Below are 21,330 nucleotides of genomic sequence, written 5' to 3' on the forward strand. Positions count from 1 at the left end.
TAGATTTCACTGATCTTTCCTTCCATTTTTCAGGCATTGATTTTAAAACTTAAAATATAAGATTACAAAATATAACTATTGGGGATTTAGTTATTTCAAAAAAGCACAATTAGAAGATTATCCATAGATGAGATATTCAAGAGGAGAGTTATGTTAATCATTGATTATAGAGCAGCTTTAATGGCATTAATTATGGTTAGACCTGGTCAAAAATAAATAAATGAATTAAGCCTGTAGCTTTATTTTTCATGCATTTCAGACACTGATTAAAAAAATTCCACAAAAATTAAGATTTCATTAGAGCTTGCTTTATTATAAAAGTGCACAAATTAGGGGTTTGCTTAAACATAAAGGTTTTCAATACAGTTAAGCCCTAATGGTATGAGAGGTCAATGTGCTCCAGGGGAGAGTTAGCTTACTCATTAACTTTAGGGCTGGCAACCAGCTGTTCTTGATGGCACTGAGTAGTGCTTCATATCCAATAGACATGCAACCTGGTCCATGGCATTGGATGGAATTTATTTTGATGATGTCACTGATTAAACAAACAGATAAGCTCTATATACTATACAGTATTTAAGAATATCTTTTTAGAGAGAAAAGCAAACTATACCTCTGTTTGCTTAGTATAGGAAGTCCACATCTTACAACCATTTGATCAATTGAAGTTACAATTACACTGAAAAAAGTGACACAACTGTTGCAGCATCCCAGGGTCATGTGATGTCCACTTGCAATCTTCCCAAGTGACTTCCAACAAGCAAAGTAAATGGGGGAACCCAGACTCCCTTAATGACTGCATGATTCACTTAACAACTGCAGTTATTTGCTTAACAACAATGGCAAAGAAATTTATAAATGTAGGTGCAACTCACTGGTCTCAATTGTGATCATTAAATTGAGAACTACCTCTAACTCCCTTGATATATTATTATACAATTGTATCACAGCGGCCAGTTGTTTCGCCGGATTTGGCATTGGTTACTAGTCGGGCCTCACCCAGGGGCCTAGGACGTCGTAACGTATTTTCGTAATATGCGTGCAAATCCAAGCAGTGCGGCTTTTTGCATTTGACTGATGGTGATTTTGTCAATTTTTAACTGTTTTAAATGTAATTCCAGTGCTTTTGGGATAGCACCCAGTGTGCCAATTACCACTGGAATTACCACTGCTGGTTTGTGCCATAGTCGTTGAATTTCGATTTTTAAGTCCTGGTATTTTGCGATTTTTTCATGTTCCTTCTCGGCGACCCTGCTATCACCTGGTATTGCAATATCTATGATTGTAACCTTATTTTTCTCAACTAGTGTGATGTCTGGTGTATTATGCGCCAGTATTTTGTCCGTTTGTATATGGAAATCCCACAAGATCTTGACCATCTGATTTTCGGTGACTTTTTCAGGCTGATGTTCCCACCAGTTTGTTGCTGTTTTAATATTAAAAATTTTGCACAAATTCCAATGGATCATTTGCGCTACTGAATTGTGCCGCAATTTATAATCAGTTTGTGTGATTTTTTTACAGTAGCTGAGTATGTGATCAACAGTTTCATCAGCTTCTTTGCAAAGTCTGCATTTGGCATCATCAGAGGATTTTTCGATTTTGGCCTTAATGGCATTTGTGCGGATAGCTTGTTCTTGCGCAGCCAGGATTAGTGACTCTGTTTCTTTCTTTAATGTACCTGTTGTTAACCATAACCAAGTTTGTTCACTGTCCACTTTATCTTTTATTTTTTCCAGAAATTGGCCATGCAGTGCTTTGTTCTGCCAACTCTCCATTCTTGATTTTATCACATCTTTTCTGTATTCTTGTTTTGTCTGTTGGGCCTTCAGTAGATTTTTGTTCTTTACTTCGATTAATAGATGTTCTTGACTTTCTTTTAAATAATCAGCCAGTGCATGTTTTTCTTCTTCAACTGTTTGTTTCACTTGTAATAATCCTCTGCCACCTGATTTTTGGGGCAGATATAGTCTATCAGTATCACCACGTGGATGTAAACTGTAGTGCATTGTCATTAGTTTCCTGGTTTTTCGGTCCAAAAGGTCCAAATCAGCTTGTGTCCAGTTAACTATACCAGCTGTGTATCTTATAACTGGTATTGCCCAGGTATTTATGGCCTTGATTGTATTTCCACCATTCAATTTAGATTTTAAAATTTTCCTAACTCTGTTGGTGTACTCTCGCCTGACAATAGTTTTTACTTCTCCATGCTTGATGTTATCCAACTGCAGAATGCCTAAGTATTTGTAGGCTTCATTTTCATTGCATTTAATTAGTTGGCCATTGGGCATTTCAATTCCCTCACATGCAGTGATTTTGCCCCTTTTTATGGATACAGTGGCTCATTTTTCCATGCCAAACTGCATTGAAATATCGGTGCTGAATACTCGGACAGTGTTTGTCAATGATTGGATTTCTATTTCTGACTTTCCATAGAGTTTCAAATCATCCATATATAGTAAATGTGAAATTTTTTCAGCTTCTTTGGCTGTTTGGTAGCCTAATTTCATTTTTTTTAAGATTACTGATAGTGGGATCATTGCGATGATGAAGAGAAGAGGTGAAAGTGAATCACCCTGGAAAATTCCTCACTTGATATTAATCATTCCGTAGATCTCATTCCCTACTGCCAACTCAGTTCTCCATTGTTTCATCGCCTTTTCATTAAAGGATGTAATATTTTTGTTAATGCCAGTTGTTTCTAAGCATTTTATGATCCAACTATGTGGCAGTGAGTCAAATGCCTTTTTGTAATCAATCCAGACCATATTCAAGTTCGTTTTTCTGTTCTTACAATTTTCTAATATCATTTTATCAATTAGAAGCTGATCTTTTGTGCCCCTGCTCCTTCTTTTGTTGCCTTTTTGCTCTACTGGCAAGATGTTGTTTGTTTCCAAATAATCCATCATGTTATCTGCAATAATGCCTGTGAGTAATTTGAAGGTTGTTGGCAAACATGTTATTGGTCTGTAGTTTTCAGGTGTTGTTCCTTTAGTTGCATCTTTCTGAATCAAGTATGTTTTTCCAGTTGTCAACCATTCATCAATTTGGCCCTTTTGTAAAATTTCATTCAGTTGCCTGGCCAATATTGCATGTAAACTGGTCAGATATTTGAGCCAGAAACCATGTAATTGGTCCTTTCCAGGTGATGTCCAATTCTTTACCTTTTTTACTCGATTTTTGACCATCTCAGTTGTTATTTCTAATACTTGCATTTGTTTGTGGCCAATGCTTTTCTCAAAGTCATGTATCCACTTTGCTTCCTTGTTGTAGTCCTTTGCATTTTCCCACAATTCTTTCCAGAATTCAACTGTGGCCTGTTTTTCTGGTTTTTCACTTTTGGTGTCACCATTTACATTAAGACTTTGATAAAAACGCCGTTGGTCTGATCGAAATTATTATTATTGTTGTTGTTGTTGTTGTACAATTGTATCACAGCGGCCAGTTGTTTCGCCGGATTTGGCATTGGTTACTAGTCGGGCCCCACCCAGGGGCCTAGGACGTCGTAACGTATTTTCTTAATATGCGTGCAGATCCAAGCAGTGCGGCTTTTTGCATTTGACTGATGGTGATTTTGTCAATTTTTAACTGTTTTAAATGTAATTCCAGTGCTTTTGGAATAGCACCCAGTGTGCCAATTACCACTGGAATTACCACTGCTGGTTTGTGCCATAGTCGTTGAATTTCGATTTTTAAGTCCTGGTATCTTGCAATTTTTTCATGTTCCTTCTCGGCGACCCTGCTATCACCTGGTATTGCGATGTCTATGATTGTGACCTTATTTTTCTCAACCAGTGTGATGTCTGGTGTATTATGCGTCAGTATTTTGTCGGTTTGTATACGGAAATCCCACAAGATCTTGACCATCTGATTTTCGGTGACTTTTTCAGGCTGATGTTCCCACCAGTTTGTTGCTGTTTTAATATTATAATTTTTGCACAAATTCCAATGGATTTGTGCTACTGAATTGTGCCGCAATTTATAATCAGTCTGCGCAATTTTTTTACAGCAGCTGAGTATGTGATCAACAGTTTCGTCAGCTTCTTTGCAAAGTCTGCATTTGGCATCATCAGAGGATTTTTCGATTTTGGCCTTAATGGCATTTGTGCGGATAGCTTGTTCTTGCGCAGCCAGGATTAGTGACTCTGTTTCTTTCTTTAATGTACCTGTTTTTAACCATAACCAAGTTTGTTCACTGTCCACTTTATCTTTTATTTTTTCCAGAAATTGGCCATGCAGTGCTTTGTTCTGCCAACTCTCCATTCTTGATTTTATCACATCTTTTCTGTATTCTTGTTTCGTCTGTTGGGCCTTCAGGAGATTTTTGTTCTTTACTTCGATTAATAGATGTTCTTGACTTTCTTTTAAATAATCAGCCAGTGCATGTTTTTCTTCTTCAACTGTTTGCTTCACTTGTAATAATCCTCTGCCACCTGATTTTCGGGGCAGATATAGTCTATCAGTATCACCACGTGGATGTAAACTGTAGTGCATTGTCATTAGTTTCCTGGTTTTTCGGTCCAAAAGGTCCAAATCAGCTTGTGTCCAGTTAACTATGCCAGCTGTGTATCTTATAACTGGTATTGCCCAGGTATTTATGGCTTTGATTGTATTTCCACCATTCAATTTAGATTTCAAAATTTTCCTAACTCTGTTGGTGTACTCTCGTCTGACAATAGTTTTTACTTCTCCATGCTTGATGTTATCCAACTGCAGAATGCCTAAGTATTTGTAGGCTTCATTTTCTTTGCATTTAATTAGTTGGCCATTGGGCATTTCAACTCCCTCAGATGCAGTGATTTTGCCCCTTTTTATGGATACAGTGGCGCATTTTTCCATGCCAAACTGCATTGAAATATCGGTGCTGAATACTCGGACTGTATTTGACAATGATTGGATTTCTATTTCTGACTTTCCATAGAGTTTCAAATCATCCATATATAGTAAATGCGAAATTTTTTCAGCTTTTTTGGCTGTTTGGTAGCCTAATTTCATTTTTTTTAAGATTACTGATAGTGGGATCATTGCGATGATGAAGAGAAGAGGTGAAAGTGAATCACCCTGGAAAATTCCTCGCTTGATATTAACCATTCCGTAGCTCTCATTCCCTACTGCCAACTCAGTTCTCCATTGTTTCATTGCCTTTTCAGTAAAGGATGTAATATTTTTGCTAATGCCAGTTGTTTCTAAGCATTTTATGATCCAACTATGTGGCAGTGAGTCAAATGCCTTTTTGTAATCAATCCAGACCATGTTCAAGTTCGTTTTTCTGTTCTTACAATTTTCTAATATCATTTTATCAATTAGAAGCTGATCTTTTGTGCCCCTGCTCCTTCTTTTGTTGCCTTTTTGCTCTACTGGCAAGATGTTGTTTGTTTCCAAATAATCCATCATGTTATCTGCAATAATGCCTGTGAGTAATTTGAAGGTTGTTGGCAAGCATGTTATTGGTCTGTAGTTTTCAGGTGTTGTTCCTTTAGTTGGATCTTTCTGAATCAAGTATGTTTTTCCAGTTGTCAACCATTCATCAATTTGGCCCTTTTGTAAAATTTCATTCAGTTGCCTGGCCAATATTGCATGTAAACTGGTCAGATATTTGAGCCAGAAACCATGTAATTGGTCCTTTCCAGGTGATGTCCAATTCTTTACCTTTTTAACTCGATTTTTGATCATCTCAGTTGTTATTTCTAATACTTGCATTTGTTTGTTGCCAATGCTTTTCTCAAAGTCATGTATCCACTTTGCTTCCTTGTTGTAGTCCTTTGCATTTTCCCACAATTCTTTCCAGAATTCAACTGTGGCCTGCTTTTCTGGTTTTTCACTTTTGGTGTCACCATTCACATTAAGACTTTGATAAAAACGCCGTTGGTCTGATCGAAATTGCTGATTTTGTTTATATTGGATGATTCGTGCCTCATATCTTTCAATTTTTCTAGCTGTTGCTGTTATCTGCTGTTTTACAATCTCTACAGCTTCATTGATGTTTCTTGTATCCAATCTATATCTTCTGATTAGCCGATCTATGATTTTGTTGTTTTTAAGTCGTTGCTCATGCATGTTCTTTAAGTTACTAGCATCTGCCCTTAATTTTTTGATTTTTTGTTCTAAACGGATTTTCCACTTTGGCTTTGGTGCTTTTTCTGTTGTGTGACTAGGTACTTTAATTTTAATGCCTAGTTCATTAGTGACTATTACAGCTGCGCTGTACATTAACTGGTTTGTTTCCAAGATGGTTCCCGGTTCAATTGTTGAAAACACTGCATTAACCATTTTCATGATAGGGGCCAAAATTTTCTTACGCACAGTTTTTAGTGATGGTAAATGTTGCCTTTCCTCATTAAGCAGAAAATGTTCCATGATCTTATCCTTCAATTCTTTTTGTTTTTGAGTTAGTTCATCAGTTGGTTCAATGATAACTGGTTCTAGTGGTGGTGATGTTATTTCCTCCCCGAGAGCTTCTTCTGGGAGTTCTACTATAGTGTCTTTAGTTGTGTCTTGAATATCAGTTATTTCCGCTTGTGATATTGTTTTTTGGGTTTTGCAATTTGCCTGAATTTCCTCATGTTCAACTTCACTAAACACTTTATTCTGTATAATAAATCGCCTTTGATCTGCTAGTCGTTGTTCACTAACATTTGAATCTGGATATTGTTGTTTCCATAATTCATACATTCGCTTTAAATATCCTCTTTTTTCTGGCTCTGAGTTGTAGTAACAGGCCATTATGGCACGGTTTTCATCTGCACTATATTTTTGTCGTTTTGTTGGCTGGTCCACTTGTAGCCCACTTGTCGACGGATGTCCAGGGACCCCAACATCCGCCGCGGCCCTTGTTAACCCGCGCGACGACCGATGCGGTATGGAATTCTTATTCGTTTTCTTCACCATATTGTATGGGTTGGCGGGGGTTTTTTTTACGGGACCAGATGCCAACCTGATCCCAACCTTCCTCTTTCTCATCCGGGCTTGGGACCGGCAACGGCGGAGTTTTTCCATTCTTGATTTTATCACATCTTTTCTGTATTCTTGTTTTGTCTGTTGGGCCTTCAATACATTATTATTATTATTATTATTATTATTATTATTATTATTATTATTATTATTATTATTATTATTATTATTATGTTAATCTTTGGTGAGATTCACAGCCTTTGGGGCTGGTTGGTAGCTCAACAGCTTGAATCCCAACCAAGGACCTAGGAACTGTTAAGGTAACGTCAGAGGATATAAGTTGTTCCAAGTAGGGTGATTTTTTGTAGAATTAGAATGTTCAAGTCTGATAAATTTAAAATTTCCAAATAGCGAGGTAGCCCTTTAGGTATTGCTCCAAGGGCTCCAATTACAATCAGGACAACACACAATTTCTTTTTCCACAGTCGCTCAACTTCAATTTGCAAGTCCTGGTACTTTGTGATTTTTTATCTTCAATTCGTGCAACTCCAGGTATTGCAATGTCAATGAACCATACTTTTTTCTTTTCAACTATTGTTATGTCAGGTGTGTTGTGGGCCAAGTGCCTGTCAGTCTGAATTCTGAAGTCCCACAAGATCTTGACTTTCTCATTCTCTAAAACCTTCTGAACCTGATGTTCCTAGTGGTTTTTGCTCTACTCAAATCCAAACTTTTGACACAATTTCCAGTGAATGATCTTAGCAACATGGTCATGGTGTTGTAGGTAGTCAGTTTGTGAAATTTTGCTGCACCCCCTGATCAAGTGGTCGACTGTCTCATCTTTCTCATTACAGAGGTGACATTTGCTGTTGGTGGTAACATGTTGAATTTTTGCCTTCATGCAGTTTGTGGCTAAGGCTTGTTCTTGAGCTGCCAAAATAAAGCCTTCTGTTTCTTTTTTCAGTGCTCTTAATCTTAAACAGTTCCAAGTTAGCTTTTGGTCAGCTTTGCCTTCAATACTTTTCAAGTATTGGCTATGTTTAGCTTTGTTTTTCCAATTTTCAGCTCGCTTCTCAATTTATTCTTTCTTATAGCTGTGTAGTTTCGATGGCCAGGTCGCGATATTTCATTATTTTTTCTAGTTCTTTTTCTTTGACTCTGGCATCTCCAGGAACATCGATATCAATAAACTGTATACTTTGGCCCTCTACAACTGTGATAGCTGGCATGTTCTGCTCCAAATGACAATCCGTTTGGATTCGAAAGTCCCACAAGATCGTCACCTTCTCATTTTCGATAACTTTTTCCACTTTATGTTCCCATGACTTTCTGAATACAGGTAAATCATATTTTTTACATAATGACCAGTGGATTAATTTAGCAACTTGGTCATGCCCAGCTTTGTAATCAGTTTGTGCAATTTTGCTGTATTCACAAATTAAATGTGAAACAGTTTCGGTTGTCAGTGGATGATGATGATGATTATTATTATTATCCATCAAATTGTTGTGGATTCTTAGCAACCATAGAGATAGATTTTCTCCAGGATGATCTATCCCAGGGGTGTCAAACTTACATTGTCAGGGCAGCATCACATGACGTACTTTTTCCCCCTTTGCTAAACTGGGTGTGGGAGTGGCCACGGCATGACACATCTGGCTCGCAGTCTGGGAATTTGACAGCCCTGTTCTATCCCTAACTTGGTTATTTCAGGTCTTTCAATTGGGCACTCATTGCCACTGCAATTGAATTCATCCACCTTGCTGCTGGTCATCCACTTCTTCTCTTTCCATCCACCAATCCCAGCATTAGAGCCTTCTCCAGAAAGTTATGTCGTCACATAATGTGTCTGAAGTAGGATCATTTGAGCTTGATCATGCCTCAAATGAGGCATGAGAACTCAAATGAGAACTCTGGATTGATTTCTCTTATAATGCATTGTCTTGTTTTCTTGGTGTCCATGATATTCTCAAGAATCTCTTCCAACTCCAAAGTTCAAAAGCCAATATCCTTCTTATCCTGTCATTATAACAACATACCTCCACTTCCATAGGATATCACAGAGAATACCATGGCTTGTACAATTCTGAACTTTTGTTACAACCTCGGACTAATTAAAAAGCAATATATGAGTGCCAGGCAGAGACAAAGGGGTCATACACACTTAAAACCAGCACTTTGGATTTGGAAGCAAAAGATTCTTTGCAACAAGTGGATATAAATCCATCTTTGACTCCTTAATAGAAGCTATCTGCAACTCCTTAAATAAGAGGCAACTTTTCCTGGAATCATGTGGCTGCTTGCAATATCCTGGGAAAGGAAATGGTCCATTTAAGGACTATAACCATTAGTGTTATGTGTGGGTCCCACACACTTCAGAATACCTTTTTGCTTTTGAATCCTAATACAACAAACAGTATAAAAAGAGAGTGTAGTAGAAACAAATACTAATGTTTAGTAAAAACAACAACAATACTGATCTCAGGTACGAGAGAAAACGCACTGTAGAAAAATGTATTTCATCAGATCATAAACCAATAGGATATAGGCATCTTTCCATACATACATAATAGCAATAGCACTTAGACTTATATACCACCACAATGCTTTACAGCAGTCTCTAAACAATTTCCAGAGTCAGCATATTGCCCCCAATAATCTGAGTCCTCATTTTAGCAAGGATGGAAGGCTAAGTCAACCTTGCATATCTTTCTAATAATAAAAAGAATGACGATAAATTTACACAGTTATATACTTTTAGAGTACGAAAAACATTCCAAATTCTTTAGAATAGTCCTGGCAATTTGGGCAAGTACTGTTATGTGCAACTGAATGACAGAGATAATGATTAATCTAACACTGCATCATGGTTATTAAAAAAACAATTGTACAGGTAGTCCTTGTTTAACCACCCTAATTGGGATTTGAGCATTCATCACTAAATAGCTGTTAGATGACACTTCATGTGACCACATCACTTGGCAAAAACAGCTTTGGTACTCATGAATGAAGGCAAATATACATGTCCCAGGATAATGATGCAGGATTCAATCTGGGTCTGTCACCGGGACCAGAGGTTTACTCTTCCAAGCTTTTGGACTTGGAAGTTCAAAAACTCAGATTAAACCTGTGATCCCAGTGACCAACCCAAACTGGATCCTGCAGCTTTGATACTCTAAGTTGCGATTGTTAAGCCACATCACACTGCATTAGGTGAGGACCTTATGCTTCTCCTGTCTTGCTGCACTCGCCTCCACTTCAAGTCCTCGCAACCTCATATCTGCCCCACTTCTGACCTTTTGGCTGCCCTTGCTCTGCCTTGCACCCCTATCACACTATGCTCTGCCATCCCTGTTGCCTCCAGTTGTTTTTCATCATCATTTTCCTCCCATTACTGATGAGGTGTGCCAGGCCTGGCCTTTCATAAAACAGCTGCTGGCTGTTTGAAGACTTCTTCCCGAAGCCTCAAGCAGGTTTCCTGAGTCAGCAGGGGCAGCCAGATGTGGGGAGAACTTAAATGCACTCTGTGGTCATAAATATGGGCAAGCTGCCAAATGCCCAAATTTTAATCTCATGATCATGGGGTCATTGCAATAGTTGTAATCTTGAGAACCAGGTGTAAGAATCATTCATGCAGCACCATCATAACTGGACTGTTAAGCAAGGACTACCTGTTTGTATATTGGTGAATCATAAAAGTCCAAAATCCATAGCTGGCATAGCAGATTGGAGGTGTTGTTAGATAATATTACTACTAGCTATTCTATAATACTAAGAATCTATTCCTTCTTTCAAAGAGCAACAGAGGTAGGATTCAGACAAGAAAAGGCTCTAGATATTTCCCAGTCTGCTACTGGTTTTAGGTTCTGAGAACTGCAAGGGGTGTAGATAAAGATTTCCGGAGTTTGAGATCCTCTGCTTTAAACTGATACCATTAGGATAAAGTTGGCAGAGGAAACCAACTAAAGTCAGAAACATTAGATATAATTAGCTTTGCTTAGTTGTCTAGATTCATTTTTTTATTGTCATTGTTTAGATGTCTAGATTTCATATAACTTGGTTTAGCATTCAATTCCTCAAGGGTTTATTCCCTTACATTTGTTAAATATAAATATACTTTATCCATTGTTAGTTCAGTGCTGGATTTCTACTAGGCCAGCTCAAAACTGTTTAAGTCAACTTTCCATGATACAAGGCAAAATTGAGCTATTTGTTCATAAGTTTACTCCTTCGAAGGGTGGGGAAATGGGAAGGGAGATCTAGAGGCCAGGAAAAAGGGGGGGTGGCATCTCCCAATTCAAGAATAGGTGAGGGTAGTCCAATTGCCAGTCCTGAGTAGAACTCTTTCACCTGGGAAAACAGGTACAAACTGCACATACTGCAAACTTTACGTAAGGAAGGTGGAGACCTCAGATCAGGTTACACGTAGCATTCTAGGACAAAGCCAGTGGTAAGTTGCACCTTTCATTACCACCGATTTGCTCCATGTGTGCCTGCCCGCTTCACAGACACGCCTTTCGCGCATGCACCCGGCCTTTTGCGCATGTGCTTTGATCAAGCATGTACCTTCCGTGCATGCACTCGGCCTAAGAAACGTGCTGAACCGGTTTGAACTGGCTGAATACCATCTTTGGACAAAACTAAAATGTTCCCACTTTTTTGCCCCTCCCCCCTAATTTGCTTAATCACTGCATGAGTCTGCAAAGCAAAGATAGGGGAATTCAACTTCTGCTGTGGAGAAGTAAAGAAGAGGTAGAACAGATCTTATTGTGCTTAGAGCAAGAATAAGCACCACCATTTGCATACTCTGGCAAAAAAAAAATCTGGAGTCTGCCACTGGGAGTTGTGCTGCAGATCCTAATCATCTCAATTCATTCAAAGAGCATTATATACTCTCCAGACTACAGGGAGAGCAACAATCATGTATATAGAGGCTACTTTAAAAATCCATTTTTTAAAAACCCAATTGCAGAATACAGAAGGACATGGCAAGATTCATTTTCAGAGCAAATCACAAACTATATTCTTGGTTTCCACAATATGAATTAACCTAAAAAGGATTTCTGTCATTTATGGTTAAGAGTGCTGTAGGAAGTCAACTACTGTCTTAGCAAAGGGGAAGACAATCCATGAATTATAAAGCAGGAATTTTGGTGGCAGATTTTTTACCTTCAGAATTAAATGAGTCTTATTCTCAAAGAAGATGAAAAAAAGTGGCTTCACTCATTCCAATGACGAAGCATTTGAATATCCTTTCTTCTTACCAGATCTTCACATATAGGAAAACAATTAAAAAAAACTTCCCTCTTGGTGATATGCTAGAAATCTTTGGTCATCACAATAGCTCCAGTAATATTCATCCATCCCATCCATCCATCCATCCATCCATCCATCCATTTTTCAGAGTCTTAAATATTTCTCTGTGGGTGGCCCATATTGGTAATAAGCTAAGTAGAAAGTTCGAATCTGTTCTTACATGTTTTTTTTCTTAAAAACAAACCAAACTTGACTTGTTCAAATCTTTTTACCTCCCAGGTTTCTGAATATCACATACTATACATCAAACAGATGCAACTTCAGCTGAGTGCCTGCATCTGAATGCCTTACAGTTCTCAGTGTGCTTAGATCGATTAATGTCATTATTTGAACGAGGTGCTGCTGCTCGTAAAGCAATGTAATTAAAAGCTCCTTTGCCACAAAATATGTAAAGCACTTTGTTTTCAAGTATATAAGAAGAACCCCAATGAATCAGGTCCATCCAGGCTAAATGTCTGGGTCACACTTCTACCTGCCTTTGGAAGTAACAACCCTTTTCTATTGTCACTTTCTAGCAAAGACAATTTGAAGAATGTTATCTGTGATTAAAGCTAATTATCTTCCAGGACAAGCATGAGGATTTCAAAGCATGAGGCTTCACAAATAATTAATAAGTCTAATAAATGTTTTGATTTACAATATTTTGTGTAGAGGCTCATGGAGGCTGGTAATGATTTTCTCAGTATGTGCTTTGAGGAAAACAACAGAAGCATTTGTGAGACTTTTTTTAGAGTCAATTTTTGTTTAGCACCTACCCAGCCACTTCTTTTTTCCTACGGGCACTTAAGTCTTTGTGGAAGAGGTCTAAAATTTAGGGTGTCTCCAAGGGATATCTAGAAATCTTCTTTGGAATTAAAATAACTTTACCTAATACTTAAAAAGCACAGTTGAAACCTATTCTCAGTCCAAGTGTCTAATTTGTATTACTCTTGTGGTTTCATAACAAATTCTTGTTGAAACTTTATTAGGAGGTCCTGTTCTGAGACTTAGACTTTTATTTTCTTTTTTCAAAGAAGCATATCCGTTCTGAAAAGAAAACCATCTGGTTTGGTTTAGTGGTTAAGGCACCAGGCTAGAAAATAGGAGACTGTGAATTCTAGTCCTTCAGGCATGAAAGCTTTGGGCCAGGCACTGTCAGCCAATCCACTATTAGCTGGAATGATTGTAGGGAAAATAGGACGAAGGGGAATACTATGGATGTTCACTAGGTGGAGTTATTTATACAAAGTAATAAAGGTGGGATAAAAATAAACAAAATAATAGTAATAATTGATGGGGTCATAAAAGAGAAAGTCATAGAAACTAAAGAACTAAAGTGCTCTGGGACTTTAGAATTCAAACCAAAATGCACTTGCAACATAACACCCCAATTGTCACTAAGAAAAACAAAAAAAGTCTGGGTAGTGGACATGGCAGTGTCTGGAGATAGTAAAATAGAAGAGAAAGAACTGGAGAAGATAACAAAGTACAAACACCTGTAAATAGAAATAAACTGATGATGGCAAAAGAAAGCAAAGGTACACTTATGGGATCACCACTTTCAGGACTTATAGTGGAGGTAGTTATGCAACATCTAGAAGCCACAGCATTTCTACAAATGCAACCCAAAATATGGATCAGATATGTACACAATTTCACCATAATTCAAAAGACCAGTTAGAGAAAACCCATAGAACCATCAACAACATCTTCAAAAGAATTGAGTTTACCAGAGAAGAAGACAACAACTCGCTACCCTGTTCTGGACATCCTGATCTGCAGGGACCACAATGGCAAACCGGAAACACAAGTAACAAAAACCCCACCCGCACCAGCTAAGTGCTCTACTACCAGAGCAACAACCCAAACTCCCACAAGAGAAGCTGTGTTGTTTAGACAAGCACAAACTCCTCGCAGCAGCTCTGAACAGCAGAAAAGGAAACAGAGCATGTGTACAACATATTCCAACAAAATGGATTTCCATGAACCTTTATCAAAAATTGCTTGACCATTCAACCCAATATAGAAGAACCAACAGAAGTGCTAAGAAGAATTATACTGCCATACATCAAGAACATCTCAGAAACTACCACAGACTACTACCGTGTTTTCCCCAAAATAAGAACCATCTCAAAAACAAGCCCTAGCCTGATTTGTTGCCAATGAGCGTGGCCAGCATGAGAGGTGGTGAGCACACAGGGGCCAATAGTGTCTGGCACAGCCGTAGCCCTCCAGTCCTTTGGCACAGCGCAAATACCGATAAGTCTGAGCATGGAGGCAGAAGGGGGGAAGTAGAAAACAGGTGATCTGGACATGCTGCGTGCCTGCCTGACTCATGGGAGGCTCACGGGAGGCTTGTGCAGCAGCACCGGCAGCAGGCAGAGGCATGGGGGAAACAGGTTATCCCAATGACCCACATGGATGTTTGTTCAGCACGGGTGTAGGCAAGCTGGTAAATGCTGGGATGGAGTGGGTGGCATATTGGGATCACCTCTGCCTCCACCTGGCTCTGCTGCACACTTTTTGCCCAGAGGCAGATGAAACTTTGTCTGCTTGCAAAGGGGACACTTTGAAATGGAGCTAATTGGTCCGTTTCAAGCCATCTCCTTTGCAAGCACATGAAGCTTTGAGTCTCCATCATTTCTCTGTCTGGCCAAAAAGTGTTTGGTGACCTATGGAGTGTTTGGGAATGAACCAAATCGCTCCATTCCCAAGTGCCCTATAGGCGACCAAACACTTTTTGCTCGGATGGAAAAATGACAGAGACTCAAAGCTTCGTGTGTTTGCAAAGGGGATGGTTTGAAAAAAAGCAATTAGTTCCCTTTTCAAGTGTCCCCTTTGCAAGCAGACAAAGCTTCATCTCCCTCTGGGTGAAAAGTGTTGGGCAGCTACCTTACCCCGTCCTTTCCATCCCACTTTCTGCTTGCCTGTGGCCTCAATTGGGCCAAGCTCTCAATACGGTCCAGCCTTCACTTGCCCTTCCAGGAAAGTGAAGAGGCCCCGCAAAGCCAGCAGCAGCATAGGCAGCCGCTTGGCAGCTAGCGCAGTGCTCGCCATGGCCAAGAAGTGCCAAGGCTATGCCAGTGTTCTGAACTAGGCTTCTTGAGACAGTAAAAATCCCATGCTTAGTCCCCAAACCCCTTTTTTTATTTAAACGACTGTGAATGATGTTCATTCATAACCCGTAATGATTCACAACCAATCTGTGAAGAGTCTGACAGATGTCTGCCACAGTCTTTCATGGTAAGGCTGATAAGCACGCACCTTTATCTCCCTTGAAACACTGCCAGAGACCTAATTGCCAATTAGTTTTGCAAGGCCAAACGGAGTACAGAGTCAAACGGAGCTTCAGAGTTTAAACCGACCAGAACGAACAAAATTGCTTTCTGCAAAGGCTCACGTCCGTTTGCTCCTCTTTTATGTCTTATGAAAAGGGCCAATCTTGTCCAAACCTTACTCCCGAGTTGCCTCTTTTGTCTTAACTGTTCTTGCGTTCTTGTAGCTCTGCACATGCACGAACTGAGAACAGGCTCTCCCTATTCCTCTGCCTCACTGATGTCAGACTCCGGAAGCTCCGGAGGCAGCACCTAACTACTAGCCCCCCCTCTGCCTCTGATGCAGAGCCTTCGTCTGAGCCTTCCCCAGACTCCAGAACTGGCCCATGTTCCTCCCCAACATCCACTGTCTGATACTGCTGCCAGTCCCGCAGGCTGTCGGCAGATCACAACCGCCAGTACAGAAAAGAAAGAAAGAAAGAAAGAAAGAAAGGAAGGAAGGAAGGAAGGAAGAAAGAAAGAAAGAAAGAAAGAAAGAAAGAAAGAAAGAAAGAAAGAAAGAAAGAAAGAAAGAAAGAAAGAAAGAAAGAAAGAAAGAAAGAAAGAAAGGGAAGAGGTGGGCCTACTGCTACCAGAATGTGACAAACAGTGGGCAAAGATGGTCAGCTCATGTTTTGGACAGCCCAAAAGTTATTCCACTGAAAGTATGGTACATTACAGGTATTTTTTTTCCATCCTAAGGGAAGAAAATCCACATGATTTAAAAGCTCAACTGGCAATCAGCTGATCTAAAAGTATCAATATCTCTACTTGACCAAGGCTTCCATAAAAGCACAAAGCAAAACAAAGTAAAGTAAAGTAGCTGTTATTTTCAAACTACTAGCCCTTGCCACGTTATCAGATTAAATATCTGTCTAATTGTTTCCATAGCACAATATCCTTCTCCATGCTATTACAACAGTCTTACTGTACAGCCACAATTCAGTGGCATGTTCTTCTCCTGTCCACATTGCTGTGAGGTAATAAGATCAAGCTGAGCGGTCATTCTCCATGTGTTTGTTTAATGGGGTGTCACATCCCACCTACAGCTTAAACTTTCAGCAAGGCTTTGCAAAGAACAAAATACGTGACCAAAGCCTTTGCTTTACACCCATATTTCCCTTCTGCAGAAACATATTTCAAAACAGCTGTTTAAAAAGAAGAAGAAGAAAGGCCAGGATTTTCAGAGGGAGAGGTGATTGTCTCTGAAAGCAGAAACAATGTGGTGTCTTATGTACCTTAATGATAAACAATCTGATGATGACAGTGTAAGGGTTTGTGATTGACATTTCACTTCATCAGATAAATGGAGCAGTTAGTGAACAGGAGAGAAGATGAATGCAAGAGCTACTGCCAAGTTTCCAAGGGGGTTAAAGGAGAACACTGTCTGTGCATCAAGCAGGAAAGAGCTCTTGCTAAGAGAAAAGAAGAAATAGTACAAACTATTAGGAGTTCTGCAATGACCAAAGGATGTACTTTTGTACATGGCAATAGTAGGCAGAGCCCTGGAAGACTTTACATTCATAGTTCAAAACATCAGTTTTCTAGACTTTTTCCAGACAGTTTTCTGGACTATAAGCTCAAAATATACGGAAAAAAATTGTTAAACAACCGCAACCAGGAATGCCATGCAGGATTTCCACACGTGATGTGCAGGGATTTGGTACATTTTCCCCTCTACAGTAGAATAAACTATTACCTTAATTGGCACCACTAGCTGAGCAAACTTAAGTCTTTGTTTAGCTTTCTAGATTTGGGATGCCTGTAAGTGTGTGTGTGTGTGTGTAAAAATGATCTTTGAACTACTCCTGTTTAAGATATCAATGCAACTGCAGTTCTCAGCCAAACCCATCACTGCAAGCCCATTTTTCAAGAGGGAAAGACAATACAATATATAGAGTATATCAAAGGTTAGGTCCCACAGACTAATCACAATGTTTTATTATTGTTATTTTCAGGGAAAATATTCCTACTTTTAGGAATGTTCAAAGGTCATGCATTATTAAGGAAATTCATAGAAGAAAATGGCAATGAATGTAAATATTGAGTGTAAATTATATAATAAATGGTTATGGTATTCACCTTTGGTATACCCTTTTCAGATATTAGAAAAAAGGTTTGCATACACATTGAGAATGCTTTTTTGTTGATCCTAATCTAATTATCTACTTTTTAAGGGGTAAAAAAGGAATAATAAACATAGATAGGTTTTACTTTACCGGTAACAAAATACAGACTTTTCTGGATATGGGTATTTGTTTCTTGGGAATAGCATGCTGAGCTTTGAGAGATTTTATGTTCATGTTTTGTAAGTAGAAAATTAAGGCTGCAGTCCTATGTAAATGAAAATATCCCTTTGAATTCAGCAGAGGTTACATTTGATTAGATATGTAAAACCATATTCTGTCAGCCTGCAATATTTCTATTTACTCCACTGGCCAATGTCATGATGCAGAGAGACACATTCAGGGCCCCCCAATCTAAATATGTAATGGAAAAATCACACCTGGCAAGGGCATATTTATGAGATCCAGGTTTACATAATGTCTATCCATACTTATAAATTCAATAATGACTTCCTTATGAATTATTTGTTTTTGTATCTCTTTAAATTGGTGATTAGTTGCACTGTTCAAGCACAGAAAGCCACATAGCTCCGGGCATGTTGATAGCAAAGAGTGTCAAGGATTAAAAAATGCACCACATTGTGGTTGTTTATTTCCTTTGTTGTTTCGATGGTTTCAGTGAAGGGTTTTTTTTTCCTACTAAGGTTAATGTTAGTAGGAAATAAGATCAATACACAAGTTATAGAGTGATGTTTATTAACAATTAAAGTGATGCCCGTTTTTTTAGAATCGGGGATAAAAATGAAAGGACATTATTTTATTAATGGAAACAGTCTGGCTGAGACATCAAAGCACTGGATTCTTTCATGTTCACTGGAAAATTTCAGAAGCTTAATTCCAACACTTAGCAAGATAAAAAGCAAACTTATGTTAATTATATAGCTTTAAATGAACTCGGCCTCATGGTTATTCCTCTACTCTGTCAATAGAGCTGTTGAAATTAATAAATCAGAAATATGATCACAATGCTGGAGGCAGAATATTAGTCCACCAAACATATGATTCTCAAAAAAAGACTTTTACTATCCCCAAAAGCTAATCATCAATAACAGAACTTGATTGCAGATTATAAATTAAAGATGTTATCTGGGGGCTTAATAAAGATAACCAATTGATGCCAGTCAAGGAAAGAGCCTTGCATGCTTAGTCTTGTCCTTGAAGACTAAGCTTACTTCAGAAGCTTACTTCAGTTTACAATTTTTTTAAAAAAAATGCAGTTTAAAAAACTACAAAAATAATTTAAAATTTCAGTTTCAAACTGCAGAAACTTTAGCTGAGATGGGTTGTTTAAACAGTCATGATGATGGCTACATCATCAAAGCTCCACCCCCTTTTTACTGCATGTGACCTATGCCAAGAACTCTGTGCAATTGTGGCTGCCATTTTGACTTTTTTGACCCCTCAAATATACCTTTGTTTAACAGAGATATCTTGGACAAGAAAGTATAGCAGTAAAAGGCAAACTAAAATCTTTCATGCCCAGACTTCCAATAAATCATTGTATACTAAGGCAGCTGTCCATATCTCCCCCCCTCCCCCACGAAGTTTTAAACTATAATTCCCATCATCCCCATCTAGCACTATCTTAAAATAAAGTTATTAGTCCGGGCTAGCATTATTTAAAGGAAAAGCAGCCCTCACAAAGAATCCCCAAGTTGATATCTTGTAGCTTGGCTTCTTTGCCATCAACACTGAGATACAACATTTCTATTTAATACTTGTCAAAGTGGCTTTTGATAATAGGAAGAGGCATTCTCTACTCCAGTATTTTGGGGACACACCATTATTGGGTTGGTATTGGGAAGTCTTGACAAGCTGATCTACATGCCCTTTGAGGGTGAAATTATTGTTAATACACCCAGATTCTTGCCAGTCTCCTCTTCTGAACCGTCAAGCACACCATCATAGACAGCCTTTCCCTGCCCTGGTTAGAGAGGATGGGAAATGATATCCAAGATAAGGTGGCTTTTGGCATCAGGGGTGATACTGTGGGATCCTCGGTGTTGCTAGCTTCTGAGGAAAGCCACTGCACACCTCAGTCACTGTATACAAACGCTTACTTCCAGACCACCCCTCTAGTCTGCGTGTGCAACAGCTACTGCAGGGAGAGAGAGACCACAGAAGCGGGACTCCAACACCCCAAAATAAGCCTGCTTTTCCCGATGCACAGATGCCCTTTCATTTATTCCCTGTCGAGCCCCGCGGTTCCAACACCGCTCGCCTTTGTTGTTGTAGGTTTTTTTTTGGGGGGGGGGATTATAATAACCCAAAGACGTGGCGCCGGGTGGAGAAAGATGCTCGGCTGCAGGGAGGAGCGGGCATTCGAGGGTTGGGACGGCGCGGGGTACCTGCACAGCGGACAGCGCCAAATAGGTAAGCCCGATCAGCAGCCGCCCCAACACGGAGCAAGAGTCTGGCACGAGGTCGTCACTTCTCCACCTCACAGTTCCTGCTCCACAGCGTGCGCACACACACGCACGTCCACACAGGCACACGCAGAGCGGACACCCGGATCCCTCAGCCCCCTTAACCTTTAGCCCCCGAACGCCTCCTGCTCCTCCGGCCCCGCAACTGACCCAGAAGATGAAGTTGAAAAGGAAGAGCAGGAACTTGACGCAGCGCATCCCTCCTTGCACTCGCCCCATGGCCAGCGACGGCTCTTGCTCGTGTGCTTTCTTCCTCTTCCTCCTCCTGCTGCAGCCACGAACAAGCCCGGCGATCCCTCTCGCTCAGAAGCCGCGACAGGCGCCTTTACCCCGTTGCCACTTTCCAGCCGGGGAGGGCGCAGGGGCGGAGCCTGAGAGAAGGAGGCGGAGCGGAGCTGCGGATTGTTTAGGGCCCTTTGACCTTCCGCTCCCAACGGAGACTTCGCCGGGACTCGGCTTCTAACGTTTTTTTTTTTTTAAGGCTCTATTGGGGGCGGGGGGGGGGGAGAGAAATATGCCTGCCTTTGCTTTTGTCTTAACTGGGACGGGACGAGATGCGCTTTGGCGGGAATCGTGCTCGCCTTGAGGCCAACTTATGCTCGTGGGAACCGCCTCCAAGATTACATTTTGACGCTAGACGTCGTTCCTTGATATCGCACCTCCTTTGCTGTCTTCAGGATCCGTTTAATTCCATTAATGCTTGTCCAAGACGTGCTCTGAATAGCTAACTAGCTAGTTAGCTAGACAGACAGACAGATAAATATCCCCCTGCAACTGATAACTAGGCTGGGAATAAAACCTATCCTGTCCACATAGCAGCTGCGTTCCCACAAAAGACAGTCGAGCAAAACAAATGCATCATTTTAGCCTACGCAGTTTATGGTTCAGTCGTATTTAAGCAGGCTAGTTAAATTCACATGTCCCGGAAACATAGAAGAAAGTTTGCAGCTGCAAACGTTGATGCTTTTCTAAGTTGCTTTTCTCATTAAAAAAAAAAAAAACTTTCGAAGCTTTCTGCAAACGGATTTTGTTTTCCTAGGGAGAAAAAATTGGCTCACAGCATTATGCGCAGCTTCACTTTTCTACTTGTAACAATTTTTCATTTTACACTAATGCTGGATAGTACTAAAAAAGGTCACGGCTTTTAATGAATATATATTTTATAAGGGGAAATAGTATCAACATGTAGTCGAAGATGGATTTGTATGCCTAATTACCACAATAATATATTAAAGTCTGTAGTCTGATATTTAAATTAAGGTAGCAATAGGAACACTC

The 21,330-nt window shown here is 39.7% G+C and overlaps 1 protein-coding gene across 1 annotated transcript in view; it reads right to left on the reverse strand.

Moving 5' to 3' along the window:
• The window catches only part of TSPAN2 (tetraspanin 2), a 65,005-nt gene extending 44,602 nt beyond the window's left edge, over positions 1–20,403 (reverse strand). The window contains exon 1 of the mRNA XM_087720185.1: positions 20,203–20,403. Within this exon, the coding sequence (XP_087576311.1) occupies positions 20,203–20,271 (69 nt within the window). The 5' untranslated portion in view covers positions 20,272–20,403. The remainder of the gene's footprint in view (positions 1–20,202) is intronic.
• Between the last annotated feature and the right edge of the window lie 927 nt (positions 20,404–21,330).

This window comes from Thamnophis sirtalis, unplaced genomic scaffold (genome assembly GCF_051295495.1).
Source record: "Thamnophis sirtalis isolate CommonGarterSnake01/CBP01778 unplaced genomic scaffold, rThaSir2_p1.2 scaffold_7, whole genome shotgun sequence".
NCBI classification, from domain to species: domain Eukaryota; kingdom Metazoa; phylum Chordata; class Lepidosauria; order Squamata; family Natricidae; genus Thamnophis; species Thamnophis sirtalis.